This window comes from Zeus faber (genome assembly GCF_960531495.2).
Source record: "Zeus faber genome assembly, chromosome: 16".
NCBI lineage: Eukaryota > Metazoa > Chordata > Actinopteri > Zeiformes > Zeidae > Zeus > Zeus faber.
In genome coordinates, this window is record NC_137202.1 from 21,168,045 (window position 1) to 21,183,152 (window position 15,108).

The following is a 15,108-nucleotide window of genomic DNA, read 5'->3' on the forward strand; positions in this document are numbered from 1 at the left end:
ATGAGCGCATCAAACATCCATCTTAAGTCATAAAAGCACAGGATGTTGATACGCTTGTGGCTAAGCCTCAATTATGTTACACTAATTGATGTGAATTTTTTTGAAAGCCTTTTTGACTGTAATCTTGGATACAAAGAAACATCCCAACAAAAAATGTTGGATTTTATGATTGTTCTTCTGAAGAGTGGAACACATTATCCATCACAGGAAAATCCTTCTCACAGATCAGGATCAATACCTTTTTTTAGTTTTTTGACTCTGAAATATGGATAAGAATGTCTATCCAGATTTGGGAATGAGTAATAAAAATATTCAGTGCAAGATTGGGTATCTGCTTTGAAGGAAACAGCACAACGGAGAAGTCTCTCATAGAAGGTGTGGAGGAATTCAATATCGGGGTGACAATCGGTAGTTTTGTGAAGTGACTGTGGTAACAGAAACTAGACAATTCCTGGTGAAGTGAGCTGGTCCTATTTGGCTGTTCGTATGTGCTTGTACGTGCGACGAGTGGAATAATTTCAACCCGCCCAGCACTCAGCTTTATAGAGGGAGAGTTGTGACCTCACAAATGCATTACATGTCGATGCCCACCCCCGTAGCTGCGGCAACCAGGAGACGGGGCCACGTGGGGGATTCCCTGGAACATGTGTTTCCATAGTAACTGGGGGGTATTCCCCAAATCCCGCTTTCGCCATGAGCAAGGCTTATTTCGGCTAGCCTGGCTCTCTCAAAGATGCCCACTGGGTGACAAACTACCCCTTTCCTGGCTTGGAAACGAAGCGCGGCTTGAGCCGGCATGACACTGAATATGATGAACGAAAAAAAGATATAAAATCAAAATTAAAAAAAGCAGAAGTCCATTTATTCCCACGGGTAGTCTGATTCCACGCGCGAAAAGCTGTGATGCACTGCATTGCGGAATTTTTGCAAGTTTCAGTCTGACACCCCGTCCGGCAGTTACATCAAAGTTTTTTTTTGAATGGAGCTGGGCTTAAAAATAAGTGAAAAAGTCACGGATATAAAATATTAAATGTCACCATATTCCCTTTCAATAAATCTCTTTTTGTATAATGTGAATTGTGTGGGTTTTTTTTTTATTTATCCTCGCAAACACTATATATAGGGTTTTAAGCTCATTCATGGATGACAGTAAATGTCTTGCAGAGCAAACCTAGTCTTTGTTGTTCTGGAAAAAAACGAAAACTCCAGTTTTCCCTAACATACGGGATTTGAAACCCTAGCGCAGTTCATCCGACAGCCACTAGGGGGAGGATCTGACTGTCAGAAGCGTTTTCGTATTCGGTGTGAAGCGAGCTTTAGAGGGTCACCCGGTAAGCGGGTCGATGCGAAACCAATGGTTGACTTTACTTCCGCGTGATAAGGTCAGCAATATGGAGTGAACATTTCTCTTTGTACACTGAGGGCAATTTATTTTTTTCAAATTTTACACAATGTTAGGATATTAATTTCCGCCTCCACACAGTGGGTGCCTTGTGCCTCCAGACGAGGCTGAGGAGCGTCTTTATCCCCTTTCTTCATCAGCTGGGGCCAACAGGCCAATGCATTTATGCCAAAAGACGTATAAAGACGTATAAAGACTATTTTTCACTGGAACCTCTCGTTCGTTCATCGGACTCAGAGAGACATTTCTCTCACGAGTTCGAAAAAGCGGAAACGGCCTTTTTCCATGGAACGCAGTTTATTATGAATGGAACGGGCAGATCATTTTGCTGAGGTCAGTTTAAGTCGACCCTATGAACGACATGTTCATGTGTTCGCCGGTCGTTTGTCGGCGTGCTTTTAGTCAGCCAGTAATTCTCGCTCTGTTGAAGTGAAAAGAAAACGGCACGTTCCGCGTCGATCCCCCCGATTGGCTGATCCTTCAAACGTCGAGGGCGTGCGCGTACCGTCTTCGTCCTATTTAGGCTGCAGCGAGTCAGACTACCTGGGCTGCGAGCGGCGTTCAGAGAGCCGCGCTTGGCTCCGACCGCAAGTTATCGCTGCTAAATCCTCGCCATATTTTGGGAATACTTCAGTACCTATACCTGTATACTGTATTTTTCCTACAGGGAACCTCATGGGCAGAAATTGTGGAACGAAAATAAAAATATTTCCTAAACCATTGAAACTTTCCACAAAGTCATTGCCCACTATTCCCGGACCAAGGCGGTCGTTTCGATGTATTTTGAGTCGTTTTGGCCTAATTTTGTCCCTTTACGACCTTCAATTTGCGATCGGGCTGCGTTCTTATCAATTGCCCTTGGTAGCTATGGTAACCAGGGGGCGGGGGCATTATCTAGTGACGTCTTTGTGCCGTCACAACTCGTCCCCTATGTTTGGAGCTGAGCGTTTGGAATTTTCAAACTAGCACTGACTGACAAGCAACGCAATTTCGCCATTTGAACAGGATTTGTCCAGTTTTTGTTAATAACAGCCACAAAGGTACGTTGCCCCTCTACTGAATCTTTTGCACATTTTCTCTGAGATACTTCTCCATTGTTTTGTTCCCATTAAAGGAATGTAATTTGTGATGTTTTGGTGACTCCTTCCCAATCCTGGGTGTGTCTGCATTGCAGTCCAATGGCTCTCAAAACTTCACAAACAAAAGGATAATTATGGATAAGGATCACACGCATTTCAACATCCTGCAATTTCAACAACCTTCTATGGATGTTTTCTTCGCTCCTGTTTTTATTTTTTTTGGTCTTTAGTCAAATTTTGAATGTATTTCTCTGTCCTGTTTGTACTCGTCTCCCTTCTAAAGGTTGGTTGCCGCCTGGAACGAACTACATTTTTAGAGGCTAAAAAACTTAAAAAATGGTAAGTTTCTGCATAAATAAAAATCCCAGACTTCTAGGGGTGTATTTCTCTTAGAAATCCCGAACCATTGTTACAGTATGTCTGGTTAATCACTTGTGGCCTATTGTAAAAAACAACCAAACAAACAAACAAACAAAAAATATTTACATTAACATTTACATTAAAGTAACTTGATCCAAAGTCGAAGGTCTGTGTCGAAGTCAGGCGGAGTTAGAGTAATGCTCTGTCCATTTCTACGCTCCACTCTAAAATTCTAAAAGTGCTCATGTGACGCAGTGTGGACTTGGTTAATGTATGTTTATATTGTTTTGTACAGCGTGAGTGTATCTCCATGCACGTTGGTCAAGCTGGTGCCCAGATGGGCAATGCGTGCTGGGAGCTCTACTGCTTGGAGCACGGCATCCAGCCTGATGGGCAGATGCCCAGCGACAAGACCATCGGAGGGGGAGACGACTCCTTCAACACGTTTTTCAGTGAGACTGGAGCTGGAAAACATGTTCCCAGGGCTGTCTTTGTTGACCTGGAACCTACAGTCATAGGTAAGAGAGAAAACGAGATTTTGAAAAATAATTCCCACGAACGAGCCTTACAGGAATATGAAGTAAGAGTTCATAATATACGAAGGATCACATAATAAAATGAAACAAATCCTTATTTCTTCCAGATGAGGTGCGTACAGGAGCCTATCGCCAGCTGTTCCACCCTGAGCAGCTGATCACAGGGAAGGAAGACTCAGCCAACAACTATGCCAGAGGTCACTACACCATCGGCAAGGAAATCATCGACTTGGTGCTCGACAGGACCCGCAAACTGGTAAGCAGCACAACTGGTCCAGTGGTCATGTCTTCACACAACCCACCGCTGAACTAACCAGATTTCTGACAGAAATATTTTCAACCTATGAAAGTGAAAACCTTGTGACATGGCCTCCTGATTGCATCCTCCCCAGGCTGACCAGTGCACCGGGCTCCAAGGTTTCCTCATCTTCCACTCCTTCGGTGGAGGGACCGGCTCCGGCTTCACCTCTCTGCTGATGGAGCGCCTCTCTGTGGACTACGGAAAGAAGTCCAAGTTGGAGTTTGCCGTGTACCCTGCTCCCCAGGTGTCCACGGCTGTGGTGGAGCCCTACAACTCCATCCTGACCACCCACACCACCCTGGAGCACTCGGACTGTGCCTTCATGGTGGACAACGAGGCCATCTACGACATCTGCCGCAGGAACCTAGACATCGAGCGTCCCTCTTACACCAACCTCAACAGGCTGATCGGTCAGATCGTCTCCTCCATCACTGCCTCGCTGCGCTTCGACGGCGCCTTGAATGTGGACCTGACGGAGTTCCAGACCAACCTGGTGCCCTACCCACGCATCCACTTCCCTCTGGCCACCTACGCCCCGGTCATTTCCGCTGAGAAGGCCTACCATGAGCAGCTGACAGTGGCCGACATCACAAACGCTTGCTTTGAACCAGCCAATCAGATGGTGAAATGCGACCCACGCCACGGCAAGTACATGGCCTGCTGCCTGCTGTACCGCGGCGATGTGGTTCCCAAAGACGTCAACTCTGCCATCGCCACCATCAAGACCAAACGCACCATCCAGTTTGTGGACTGGTGTCCCACGGGCTTCAAGGTGGGCATCAACTACCAGCCCCCCACCGTGGTTCCCGGAGGAGACCTGGCCAAGGTCCAGAGGGCCGTCTGCATGCTGAGCAACACCACGGCCATCGCCGAGGCCTGGGCTCGTCTCGACCACAAGTTTGACCTGATGTACGCCAAGAGGGCCTTCGTCCACTGGTACGTCGGTGAGGGCATGGAGGAGGGAGAGTTCTCTGAGGCCAGAGAAGACATGGCCGCCCTGGAAAAGGATTACGAAGAGGTGGGCACAGACAGCGTTGGAGAGGAGGAGGAGGGAGAAGAGTACTAGAAAGTAGCCTTCAGCAGCCTGTGACTACACCCTTCCAGTCCCTGAATAGTTCAAGAAGCTCAACACCAAAGAGGGGAGAACAGACTGTTAATATCTGTACTCATTATGTTTCAAATAAACCCATTACATAGAGCTCTGAGAACCTGTCTTGAATCGGCTAGGAGCAAAGGGTTAAGTTTTAGTGTCTCATTAATTATTACATTTATTATTATTATTATTATTATTATTATTATTATTATTTACATATTTATTCTAATTATTACAATTTTCTTTCAATTTTTTTACAAGTGTCTTGAGATTGGCATCGCAGGCTGGGAATTGGAACTTCACTTTCAGATGAACAGTTTCGGATGCAATGACATACAAATACCTTCTGTAATTTGATCTGCTGACACCACATTTAATAAAAGAAGGCAAAAAAAATGTAATTGCACACCAAAAAACCCTAAGATATAGACTGTGACACATTCAAGTTGAGCATTTTCTGGTTGAGCATGAATTCTCAAGCATAATTTCTGGAAATTTATAGATTTTTAACCCATATCATATTCTATCAAATCTATTATTCCCCCTTGGTATTATTGCAGTATTTTCCAACAGGCACCACATGGTTCCACCACGGTAATACGGCGGTATGCACTTTAACAACCAGTCAAATCAAACAAGGTATAACGTTGCATTTAGCTCAGGCTGAGTCGACTACATAGCCCACTTGGAGTGACACGGGACTCCAAATGGCCCTCTTTATGGGTTCAATAAAAGAAGAAATACATGAATCTCATGGCATAGGGTTTATTTTAAACCTGTTCACATCAGGCAAGGGCAACTGTTTTACAGTGTATTTTCAATCATTTTTAACGGGAAAATGTATAAAAAAACATAAAATGTTACGTAATCACCACTTGGTGGCAGCACTTGCACTGGATATGAAAATATCTAAAATATCTGCTTGAAGTTCCATTTCCCCACTCTGACCACGTGGTGACAGCCTTGGCCTTACTGAGGAGACGAGTTCATCCTCCTTCCTTTGGCCCCGTCTTTCTCAAAATATTTGGCACAGGATCCGTACTGGTAAGAATGATCAATGAATTCTTTGTTTCATCCTTCGCCCTGTTTACCTCAGGTGTTTCGCTTCACAGACAGTGAATATAGTCAACTATTAACTTAGGTACTATCACTTTGCTCAAGATACAGGTGGACTGTAGCAGGAGGTAAAACCTTTCGTACCTCACAGGATATAATATTAATAGTGTAAATGACAGCGGCCTGCGTCTCCTTACACTGATTACATTCAATAGAAAACACTTGACAGGAAGGAACCGCATCTCCAACCCTCAACAGAGGAGAGCCACGTTTCTTTATCGCAGGCGGATGTCCTTCTGCGGGAGCAGAATAAGACGCCGCCCAGAGAAGAGCAGCTGTCACCCGATCAACCTCTGCACCAAACTATTGTGACTGCGTGGTCAACAAGGCCCAGCCGTCCCAGGAAAACCAATTATGCACAGGCTCATGTCCAATACTCAACCGCCACTGAAACCCCAGATCTGATAGGTAGTCGGTCAAGTCCGTCAACGCAAGAAGGCGGGACAAACGGCGCTCCCGCTCCCTTCCCGGTTCTCTGCAGTTCAAAACCACATTAGGAAATAATTGAAAAAAATAAGCTTGTCAAAATGAAGGCGTTCACGTCAACGTTGAACGCTGTGACACGCCCCGCCAGCAAGGTTCTGGTGTGCCACCCCGAGATATTTTCCCGCGGTCCCATCCGGCAGCGTTCTGGCAGTGCCACCGCCGATACTTCAGCAGACATGTAAATAGAGAAACAGTTCTGTGGTCAAAGCAAAATCATTCTATTCAGTGAAAGTATTCAAATACTTGATGTTATAATGACTGAATGGAGGAAAAACTCAAAGTCCTTGTTCGACGTCGTAGACCTCATAGTTACGTCCACGGTTGTTGCATTAAACCCTTTGGTTAAGTTGAAAGTGTTTGTGGTCGGGTATTGCTCGGCCATAATAGTTGCTCGATGAAAAGCATTAACTTTCTACAAAACCCTGGAAATCACTCCTGACGGGCGGGGTGCAAGAGAACGAGACGTCCCTGGTTGAGCCCGGTAGGGTTGGACAGCTTGGCCAAAGTTGGCCTGAAAACTTGACATATAGGGGTTTTGCACAACGCCCCCACGTCGCAGTGCACACACACACACACACACACGCACACACACACACACTTCGGGTCCAGCCGATACTCAAAGGCCATTTGACGCCATTCGAGCGACTTCGGGGATCCAGTGGGACGACCCTGCACGCCGGAGCGCCCCTTCATACCGCAGAGCCGTAGAACCTGTCGTTGGAAGCAAAAAAACCCAAAAAACCTTAACTTGCTCCTTCGAGCGGTTTCTCGTCGTCCTCCAGCGTCAATTAAAAATTCCAGGCGACGTTTTGAGCGCGTTCGCCGGCCTTGGATTTCCTCCCGGGGGGCTCCGTCCGCCCGAGGCGCTCCGCCGGGGGGGCCCCGGAGGACCCTTGTCCCCGCGGGGAGAAGGAACCGTGGAGCTCCATTTCACCCACGTGTCCAGGATTTTCAAGTTGTTTCTGTTAATTGTCTCTCTAGACGGGCGAGGGCCCATCTCCCCTCTGGACCCTTTGGGACGCTCTGCGGATCCCGAGTGCATCTCAGATCCCGGTTCCTCCTTTCTGTTTGCTTTGGATTGTCCAAAGCAAACAGAAAGGAGGAACCGTTGTCGAACCGCTCAAATCGGAGAAACCAACGAGACGTTTGCACGTGGTTTGCAGCATTTTGCATTCGGTCTCATTTGGGACCTTATCTCCTCCGGATTTCTACCGCCTCGAGGGCTCGGGGAAGACAAAAAAAAAAAACAAGGCACGAGGTTGAAAGAGAGACTGAGAGGCAGCGCTAGCTCGCAGCCCAGCGGGGCGTCTCATCACTCTCTCCACACTTCTGCTGTCAAGACTTTTGTTTCTGCAACATTACTCACTCGCCGGGGCCCTGGCTCCCAGGTAACTATACTGCTGAGCTGGTGTGTGTGTGTGTGAGAGTGTGAGAGAGAGAGAGAGAGAGAGAGAGAGAGAGAGAGAGAGAGCGGATGAGAGAGGGAGGGAGAGAGAGGGCGAGGGAGGGCCCGTAGACTCTGTTTGTCTTTGTTCCTCACAAAACAATACGGCCGTACCTTGCTTTTAATCTGGAGCTTTTATCTGGTGTTTTGTTTCCCGTCTAGATGTAAAAGCCACACAAAAAAATAAATTATATATATATATATATATATATATATATATACGATTAATTGATTTATTTTGTATTGCACACGCACACATATTGTATCTCAGAACTGGTAGAATGGCTGTAGCACCAAGTAATAGGAGACTTCTCCAGAGTAAAGATATTTACATGCGATAATGAAAATGTATTGCATGTATTGTATTGCATCGCGGCACGTCGGAAATAAATATGTTTATCTATGTGGCTTATTCTCAAAGGTCTCAGACTGCAGCAAAAGTCTTGATTTATGTAAATCCTCTGGCACTATTTGTTATGCAAAGTTAGTGTCATGTGTTTGGATGGATAATAAAGAGTAGTTTAACCCCCGCCTCAAATAACACAAAAAGGTTCATGTTTTTCCACATATTTAATGGGAGGGTTCTTACGAAATCTTCTCTTTTGCTCTGCTGCTGGGCTTCGTACAATTTTTGTAAAATTTCCAAGTCAATTTCAGCGTAGAAAAAAAACAAGTTAGGATTTGGAGAAAAAAAAAACAACCACAAAGAATTTTTTTCTTTTAGTCATGTGTATAATTTGGAGAAATACCTGTTTCTTGTGTGAGATCAAATTAAGAAGAAAAGAATTGCTGTCTCCCATTTTGGTACAAAAAAAAAAAAAAAAAGCTAAATATAATAATAGGGTGCAATTCCATTTCATTCGTCTACCATAACAACACGGTATCTCCAGTTTGCCGCTATCCCTCGCGGACCAAATATGGATTTTAATGACTTTCTGTCGACCGCCTTCACTCGTACCTCTCCATTTGCTTCCAGTGACTATCCGAATTTACATCTTGGAGGAGCTTACCCCCCGGCGTCACGGCACAATTCGATAAACAAAGAGGGAACATGTTGAACGTCCCCGCTGGCATCACGCTGGGTTTTTTAAAACGTTTTCTGCAATGAGTGTTTTTTCTCTACTTTTTTTACCTGGTAATTATCTACGCCTTAATTCTTATTGAGCGATTCTGCGATACCCCGACACCGCTATCAAACTTCTCCGCTCAACTATGTTACTTTTCTGAGCCTGAGAAAGAAACAAAGGTTTTCCGTTAACTGTTACCGTTACTGACTTTACTCCCAATCCGCCCCACCCCTCAGGTAGTTTGCTCGGCTGGACATTTACCATTTTCCATTAAATCAGAGTTTAAAAATCCCTTTATATTGTGTTTGCAAAGTTCACCCTTTTCTTTTTTCAAAATTCAAAACACACAATTCACTTATATAAAAATAGTTTTTTTGATAGTGAATATGGTGACATCCAACATTAACGTTAATATCATGATTATTTCATATACGCGACTTATTTACGTAATTTTAAGCTAAATTGCGATAAAAAAAAAAACGAACAAAAAAAAACGCACACGTCCCAGGGCCTGGATGGGATGCGGAGTTCTGCGCTGCAGTGCGTCGCAGCTTTTCCCGTGCGGAACCCCCGCTCTCCATCGGAACGAATGGACTTCCGCTCAGCCCTCGCCGTTTGTCGTATTCGGTGTGAAGCGGGCCCGAGGGGTCAATCCCGCACGAGGAACAGGTCGAAGGTGATATTGTTCGGTCGTCAGTGAAATTCATCCCTTTTTTTTTTTGTTGTTGTTATTTTTGTTTTTTTTATCGAAATCTTTTGCAGAATCCTTTTGAACATAAGTCAGTTGCCCGCGAAACTTGCGTTCGGGCTCCGACGCCACTTTCCCTGCTTCCGTCGCTCTCTCCCTCTCTCCCCTCCGGTTGCGGTTGTCGCAGCTTTGTTGGCCATCAAAGGCCTGAGCAAAGAGACACGGGGCCTTAATTGTTGTGCTTTATCAGGGGGATAAAGGCGGGCTGGGCATCAATTTAAAATGCCTTTACCGGACTACAAAGAGCAACAGACTGACTGGGAGATAATTGGCAGAGGGGAGCGGAGGACCGGATGAAAGGGTGGAGAGGATGGAGGGACTGCATTGGGAGTCCATCAAGATGGAGGTGAGGTGCGTTTGATGGCGCCGGGAGAGAGAGGGACGGGCGGCGAGGAGGGCGGATGATACTCGCGGGGTGGCGGTTGTTAAGTTATCACAACGTTCTTTTAAACGTGAAGATCCGGTCCGCCCACGTGCGTCCATCCCATTCCAGAAAAAAAATAATAAAATGCGTTCGGTTCAGTTTAAGGATGAGATTTTTACTTTGAATGTAAGGAGCGGGCGGGTGAGGGAGGTGCCTCACGTCGATGTCATTATTGATAGATTTCGTAACCGTAAACAGATCGATTTTCATGTCTCTGTCATCCCTTTTCGACCGGAATCCGAGAACGTCAGACGGAGGGGATTCCCCGGGGCACGTAAACGGAACTTCCAACGCTTCCAGATTCTCCGTCTGGGATTGGAACTGGGAAAACGAGCGCACGGCTTGTTGACGAGACGGACGCCGTTCCTCGGGGCCTGCTCCCTCGGGACGGAACGGCTCTTTTCCCACGGTGTGTTTGTGCTGTGACCGCCGTCAAAAAAACTAAAAAACCCCGAAAGCTTCAGGTTCCGCCCCGCGTCGCACACACACCTCTAAATAACCCCCCTCTTTTTTTCGTCTCAAAGCCTCGAAATCGCGCTCCACCCGTTAGTACGTAACCAGGTTTATTTTACAGGGGTGAAAAAACGAACGCAGGAAACTCCTCGGTTCCTTACGCCGCTCTCCCCCCCCGACAGGAATATGTGAGCGTGTTTTATGTGCCCCCGGTGAAAAGGCTCCATCCAGTTAAGTGGCCTCGTTGTGCGCTCCGCCCAGGCCCTCGCGGCTTCCAGGGGTTTGCGGAGGAAGGGGGTGGGGGGGCTGGGGGGGGGGGGGCGTGGATGAAGGAGAGGCCTGCGGCACCGTGCCTAATCAGCCTTTTTTCGCCAGGGTCAAGACTTTCTGTCTGGGTCCGCGGCGCTCCCTGCCGCCGAGGACTCCGCCATTCAGCCGCACAATGTCCCTGTCAGTCCCGACAACACTTCCTGCCTCCGCCGGCTCCAGCCCTCGCAGGGATACACAATATTTCACAGCTCGCCAACAATGGCCTGTCTGCCTGCACCCACCATATGGTTACTATGGGCCGCAATATTGACACACATCACTAATTATTCAGAGAGCGAGGGAGGGAGGGAGGGGGGGGGGGGTGGGGGGGGGGCGTCTTTGGGGTCGGACGCCGTTCCCTCGCTCACTCCCTCTCTCTCTCTCTCTCTCTCTCTCACCGCGGGAAAAAAAAAAACCCCGGGAACCCAGGACGGCTCCTGTAAATAAACAGGCAACTTCAATCCCACGGGGGGGAAAAAAAGAACGGAATTAACAAAAAAAAACGCCCCGTGCGAAGTGAGGAACCGCTCCGACAAAAAGAAAACGTCGGTGAAAAATCGCTTGTGGGCCGGAAGGCGTTGCAAAGCACGCGACGCCACGCAAAAAAAAACGTCGCATCCGCAGCGCTTTTCCTGCAGTGACGTCATTTTTATTTATTTTTTTATTTTTTAAGCTAGACAAAGTGAGCGTGAAGTCGGACGGATTTCGAATTATTATCAAATTTTTTAAATTTTTCTTTCCACTTTTTCGATTCATTCTAATTCTTGTTCTCTTGCCGTTCCACCCTAATCTTCAGAACCTCCTCGCGCCGTTTCTCCCCGTGCGCCGCGGTCAGGTTCTGCCTCTTCCGGGCCGTTCGGAGTCGTCCCTGCTGCACATAATATCAGCCGCGGCGTCCAACCAACCAACCCTCATTGTTAAATTGAGCTTCGGAGGCTGCTGTGTTATTAACGTTAACCGAATAGCGGATATTATCCATGGATGGTCTGCGTGGCAATAAAATACACGTTGTGGGCGCCTTAGCGGGAGGGAGCCTTGTTTTTGAAGATCAGTCAACGACAAATTGATCGGAGAAGGTTTTAGGGAGTGGAAGTGTGAGTATTTCAACCCTCCGTCGACGCTTGTGTTTAAAATCCGACTTAACTAAGTTTCCCCCAACGCTACCTGCCAGAGCCCCGCCCCTCCGCTGCCCGTGCTCCCCCCCAAAAAAGACCCCCGTCCCCATCCCGCCCCCCCCCCCGCCAACCCCCTCCCCCCGGGTGGTGGGAACCTCCTCTCGTGCACTGGGCCATGACAGGCCCATGTCGGGACGGGCCTCCGCCCTTTACTCCACCGGGCCCATGATTGACAGCTCTCACTGAGTGACGGCGGGATTCCTCACTTGTCACTCAAACAGCAACAGGGGATTAAAAAAAAAAAAAAAAAAAGCCACGTACGTTTGGGATCATGCGGGAGGGGGGGGGGGGGGGGGGCAGGGTATCGTACGACTTAAGCGACGCTCCGCCAAACGCCCCGAGCGTGAGGGCCGATTCACACGAAGCGCCCCTGACACGCTTGGAAAACGGGAGGCGGCGCCGCTGAATCCTTTCTTATCAAGGCGCTTGGAGGGTTGTGCCTGTCTTTGCACACTTTTTTATTATTAAACCTCTTCAAATGTACAACAATAAAGGCACACACCTCATATTATGGTATAAAACCAAGCAATCAAAAGTCCAAATATAGCTGCAGGCAGCATAACAAAGGGGTCCAGTTTAGTCGTGTTCGACGCATATTACAGTTTTCCAGGTTCTGCGAAACGCAGCACGAGTTGCGATTTTCCCAGTTTACCTTGAACGCCACATCGTCTCCTCCGGTCTGTCGTCTGAACAAGCGTGACAGTGAAGTACTATGCGAATCAACCTGGGTCAACACAGCGCAACTCTCAGAGTGGTATCAAGGCATGCCGATGTATTTCAACTTCCGGTAAATTTGCAACAGCTTTTCACTAATTCCTGCCACAAAACTTACACGACAAGATGTCTGAAACACCACGGTTCCTACAAGACCTCAGCCATGTCTGTGGGTTCGGCGATTGTCTTGTTCTGGACACTCTTAGCCAGAAAAATGCGTGCGTGCGCACGCATACACACAGAAACAGGACGGAACTATAATTTTGTTATTAATGTCAAAATGATCCGCCTTGCGCCTGCAGGTAACTAAAAGTGGCCACTACTTGAAACGCTGTATTGGAACATTTAGCCAAGAGCCAACAGTAACTTAGCCAAGCACCACCAGTAACTTAGCCTAGTGCTAACAGTAACTTAGCCAAGAGATTACAGTAATTTAGCCAAGAGATAACAGTTACTTAGCCTAGAGCTAACAGTAACTTAGCCTAGTGCTAACAGTAACTTAGCCAAGAGATTACAGTAATTTAGCCAAGAGATAACAGTTACTTAGCCTAGAGCTAACAGTAACTTAGCCTAGTGCTAACAGTAACTTAGCCAAGAGATTACAGTAATTTAGCCAAGAGATAACAGTTACTTAGCCTAGAGCTAACAGTAACTTAGCCTAGAGCTAACAGTAACTTAGCCTAGAGCTAATAGTAACTTAGCCGAGAGATAACGTTATTAAATCGCCATTAGATAAACATCCCAGTTCACAGCTTCTGTTCCGTACATAGGAATGTAGATTGGACAGGTCGTACATCTGCGGTATCCAAACCGTCCTCCATGTTGACAAAGGAGACCGCTGCACAGACAGGATGTTGTGAAGCCGTGGCTGATTGCTGATTTCATGTCACGTGACATGCGATGTGCTTGCGGCTTTCCAAGAAGTTAAAATATTGAGGGGAAAAAAAAAAAAAAAAAAGAGAATACATTGAAGAGACGCTTCATTTGAACCGACCCTTAAGGTAATGTTGACACAGAAACGATGGCGTCCGTTAAAATTGTATTGGGCAACAATGACGGACTACTCCCATCTTCCTCCGTCCCTCCTCCTCCCACGCCCTGTCGGCTAGGTAAAGTTAGCTTGTTGGCTGGGGGTGAAGGTTGCTACAGGTCCAGATGTTCCGGAGGATTCTAATCCCTCTCATGGCCCGGCGTGATGCGCCGCGCTACAGCTGCCCGGGCAGAGGTCTGCCATATTGCCTCCCATCTGCCGCGTCCTGCGCATGTAGTGTGCCCAGATTCTGCCCATTTTAACCACACCCATAAACAGAGTAATTCATGGGTGTGAAACAGCGGATTTTTTAGGAGCGCTCAGAGGGACGGGGCAGAGCTGGACAGTTGGCAGCCGATGGACATTCTCCGGTCCCGGAAGCGCCGAGAAAGCCGGCGAGCCCGGCACGACGACACGCGTAAGGGCGGCGACCGACCGAGTAACTGACCGACGGACCGACGGACCGACCAGCTGACTGACTGAACGGCTGACCGACAGACCGACTGACTGACTGACCGACCAAACAACTGACCGACGGACTGACCGACCAATCGAACGACCAACCGAATGACTGACCGACCAAACAACTGAACGACGGACCGTCTGACCGACTGACCGACCGACCGATCGCCCTCGGTCCGTCTCTTTGCCGTCCATAGGAGGTCCTTCCCTCTGCGTTTCAAGAGTTCCTGCCTTCACCTCCGCCTCCCAGCCTCTCCTGCTCGTTGTTTGTTGGAGCCGGGCGGGTGGAGCCCCGGACGTGAATGTCACCCCTGTCCCAATGTCGCTTTGGGGAAATCGGCCCCTTAGCCTGAGCGCCGTCAGCAGCCATATGCTGATGTTTTCGCATTCCGGGGAAACGAGGAGAGGGAGTCGTAAAGGCCGCTAAACTCCAAGTTACGGCCCTGGCTTGCGCCGGCGGAGGAGAGGGAGTGGCCCCTTCTGTCACAGCTAAAACCCAAACCACCAACCCCCCCCCCCCCCAAAAAAAAAAAGAGGTACCACTGCCACGGCCTCCCAACGCGCTGCACAATGTGACGCGCACTTACTTCTGCTCCGTTGGTAGGCGATGCACTTTTTATTTCGTGCTTGCGTTTTGGACGGCGACAGGAGCTCGGAAGCACGTCGCCTCGTTCATTTTCCCATTAAACACCCACAACGAGGACGCTCCGCTCATTTTTTGTATTTTATTCCTTTTCCCATCGACGGCGGCCTTAGCGGACCGGCGTCTCCGCCCGTCTCTGCATGGGGCGGCGGCGGCGGCGGCCATGTCTGCGGCGGTTCCAGCTCATCTATATTTAATGCTTTTATCTGCTCTCGTTGTTTAATTGGGCCGTTAGCGATCTCTGGCGAGAGCCAACTTTTACCTCC

At 48.0% G+C, this 15,108-nt stretch overlaps 1 protein-coding gene across 1 annotated transcript; it reads left to right on the top strand.

Annotated features, from left to right (window-relative positions):
* Positions 1-3,178: 3,178 nt before the first annotated feature.
* LOC307242262 (tubulin alpha chain-like) lies at positions 3,179-4,744 on the top strand (the record flags this gene model as incomplete). Its single annotated transcript, XM_080016647.1, has 3 exons — positions 3,179-3,359; positions 3,485-3,633; positions 3,770-4,744. 3 exons carry the CDS (start codon positions 3,179-3,181, stop codon positions 4,742-4,744), a joined length of 1,305 nt encoding a protein of 434 aa, XP_079872773.1.
* Between the last annotated feature and the right edge of the window lie 10,364 nt (positions 4,745-15,108).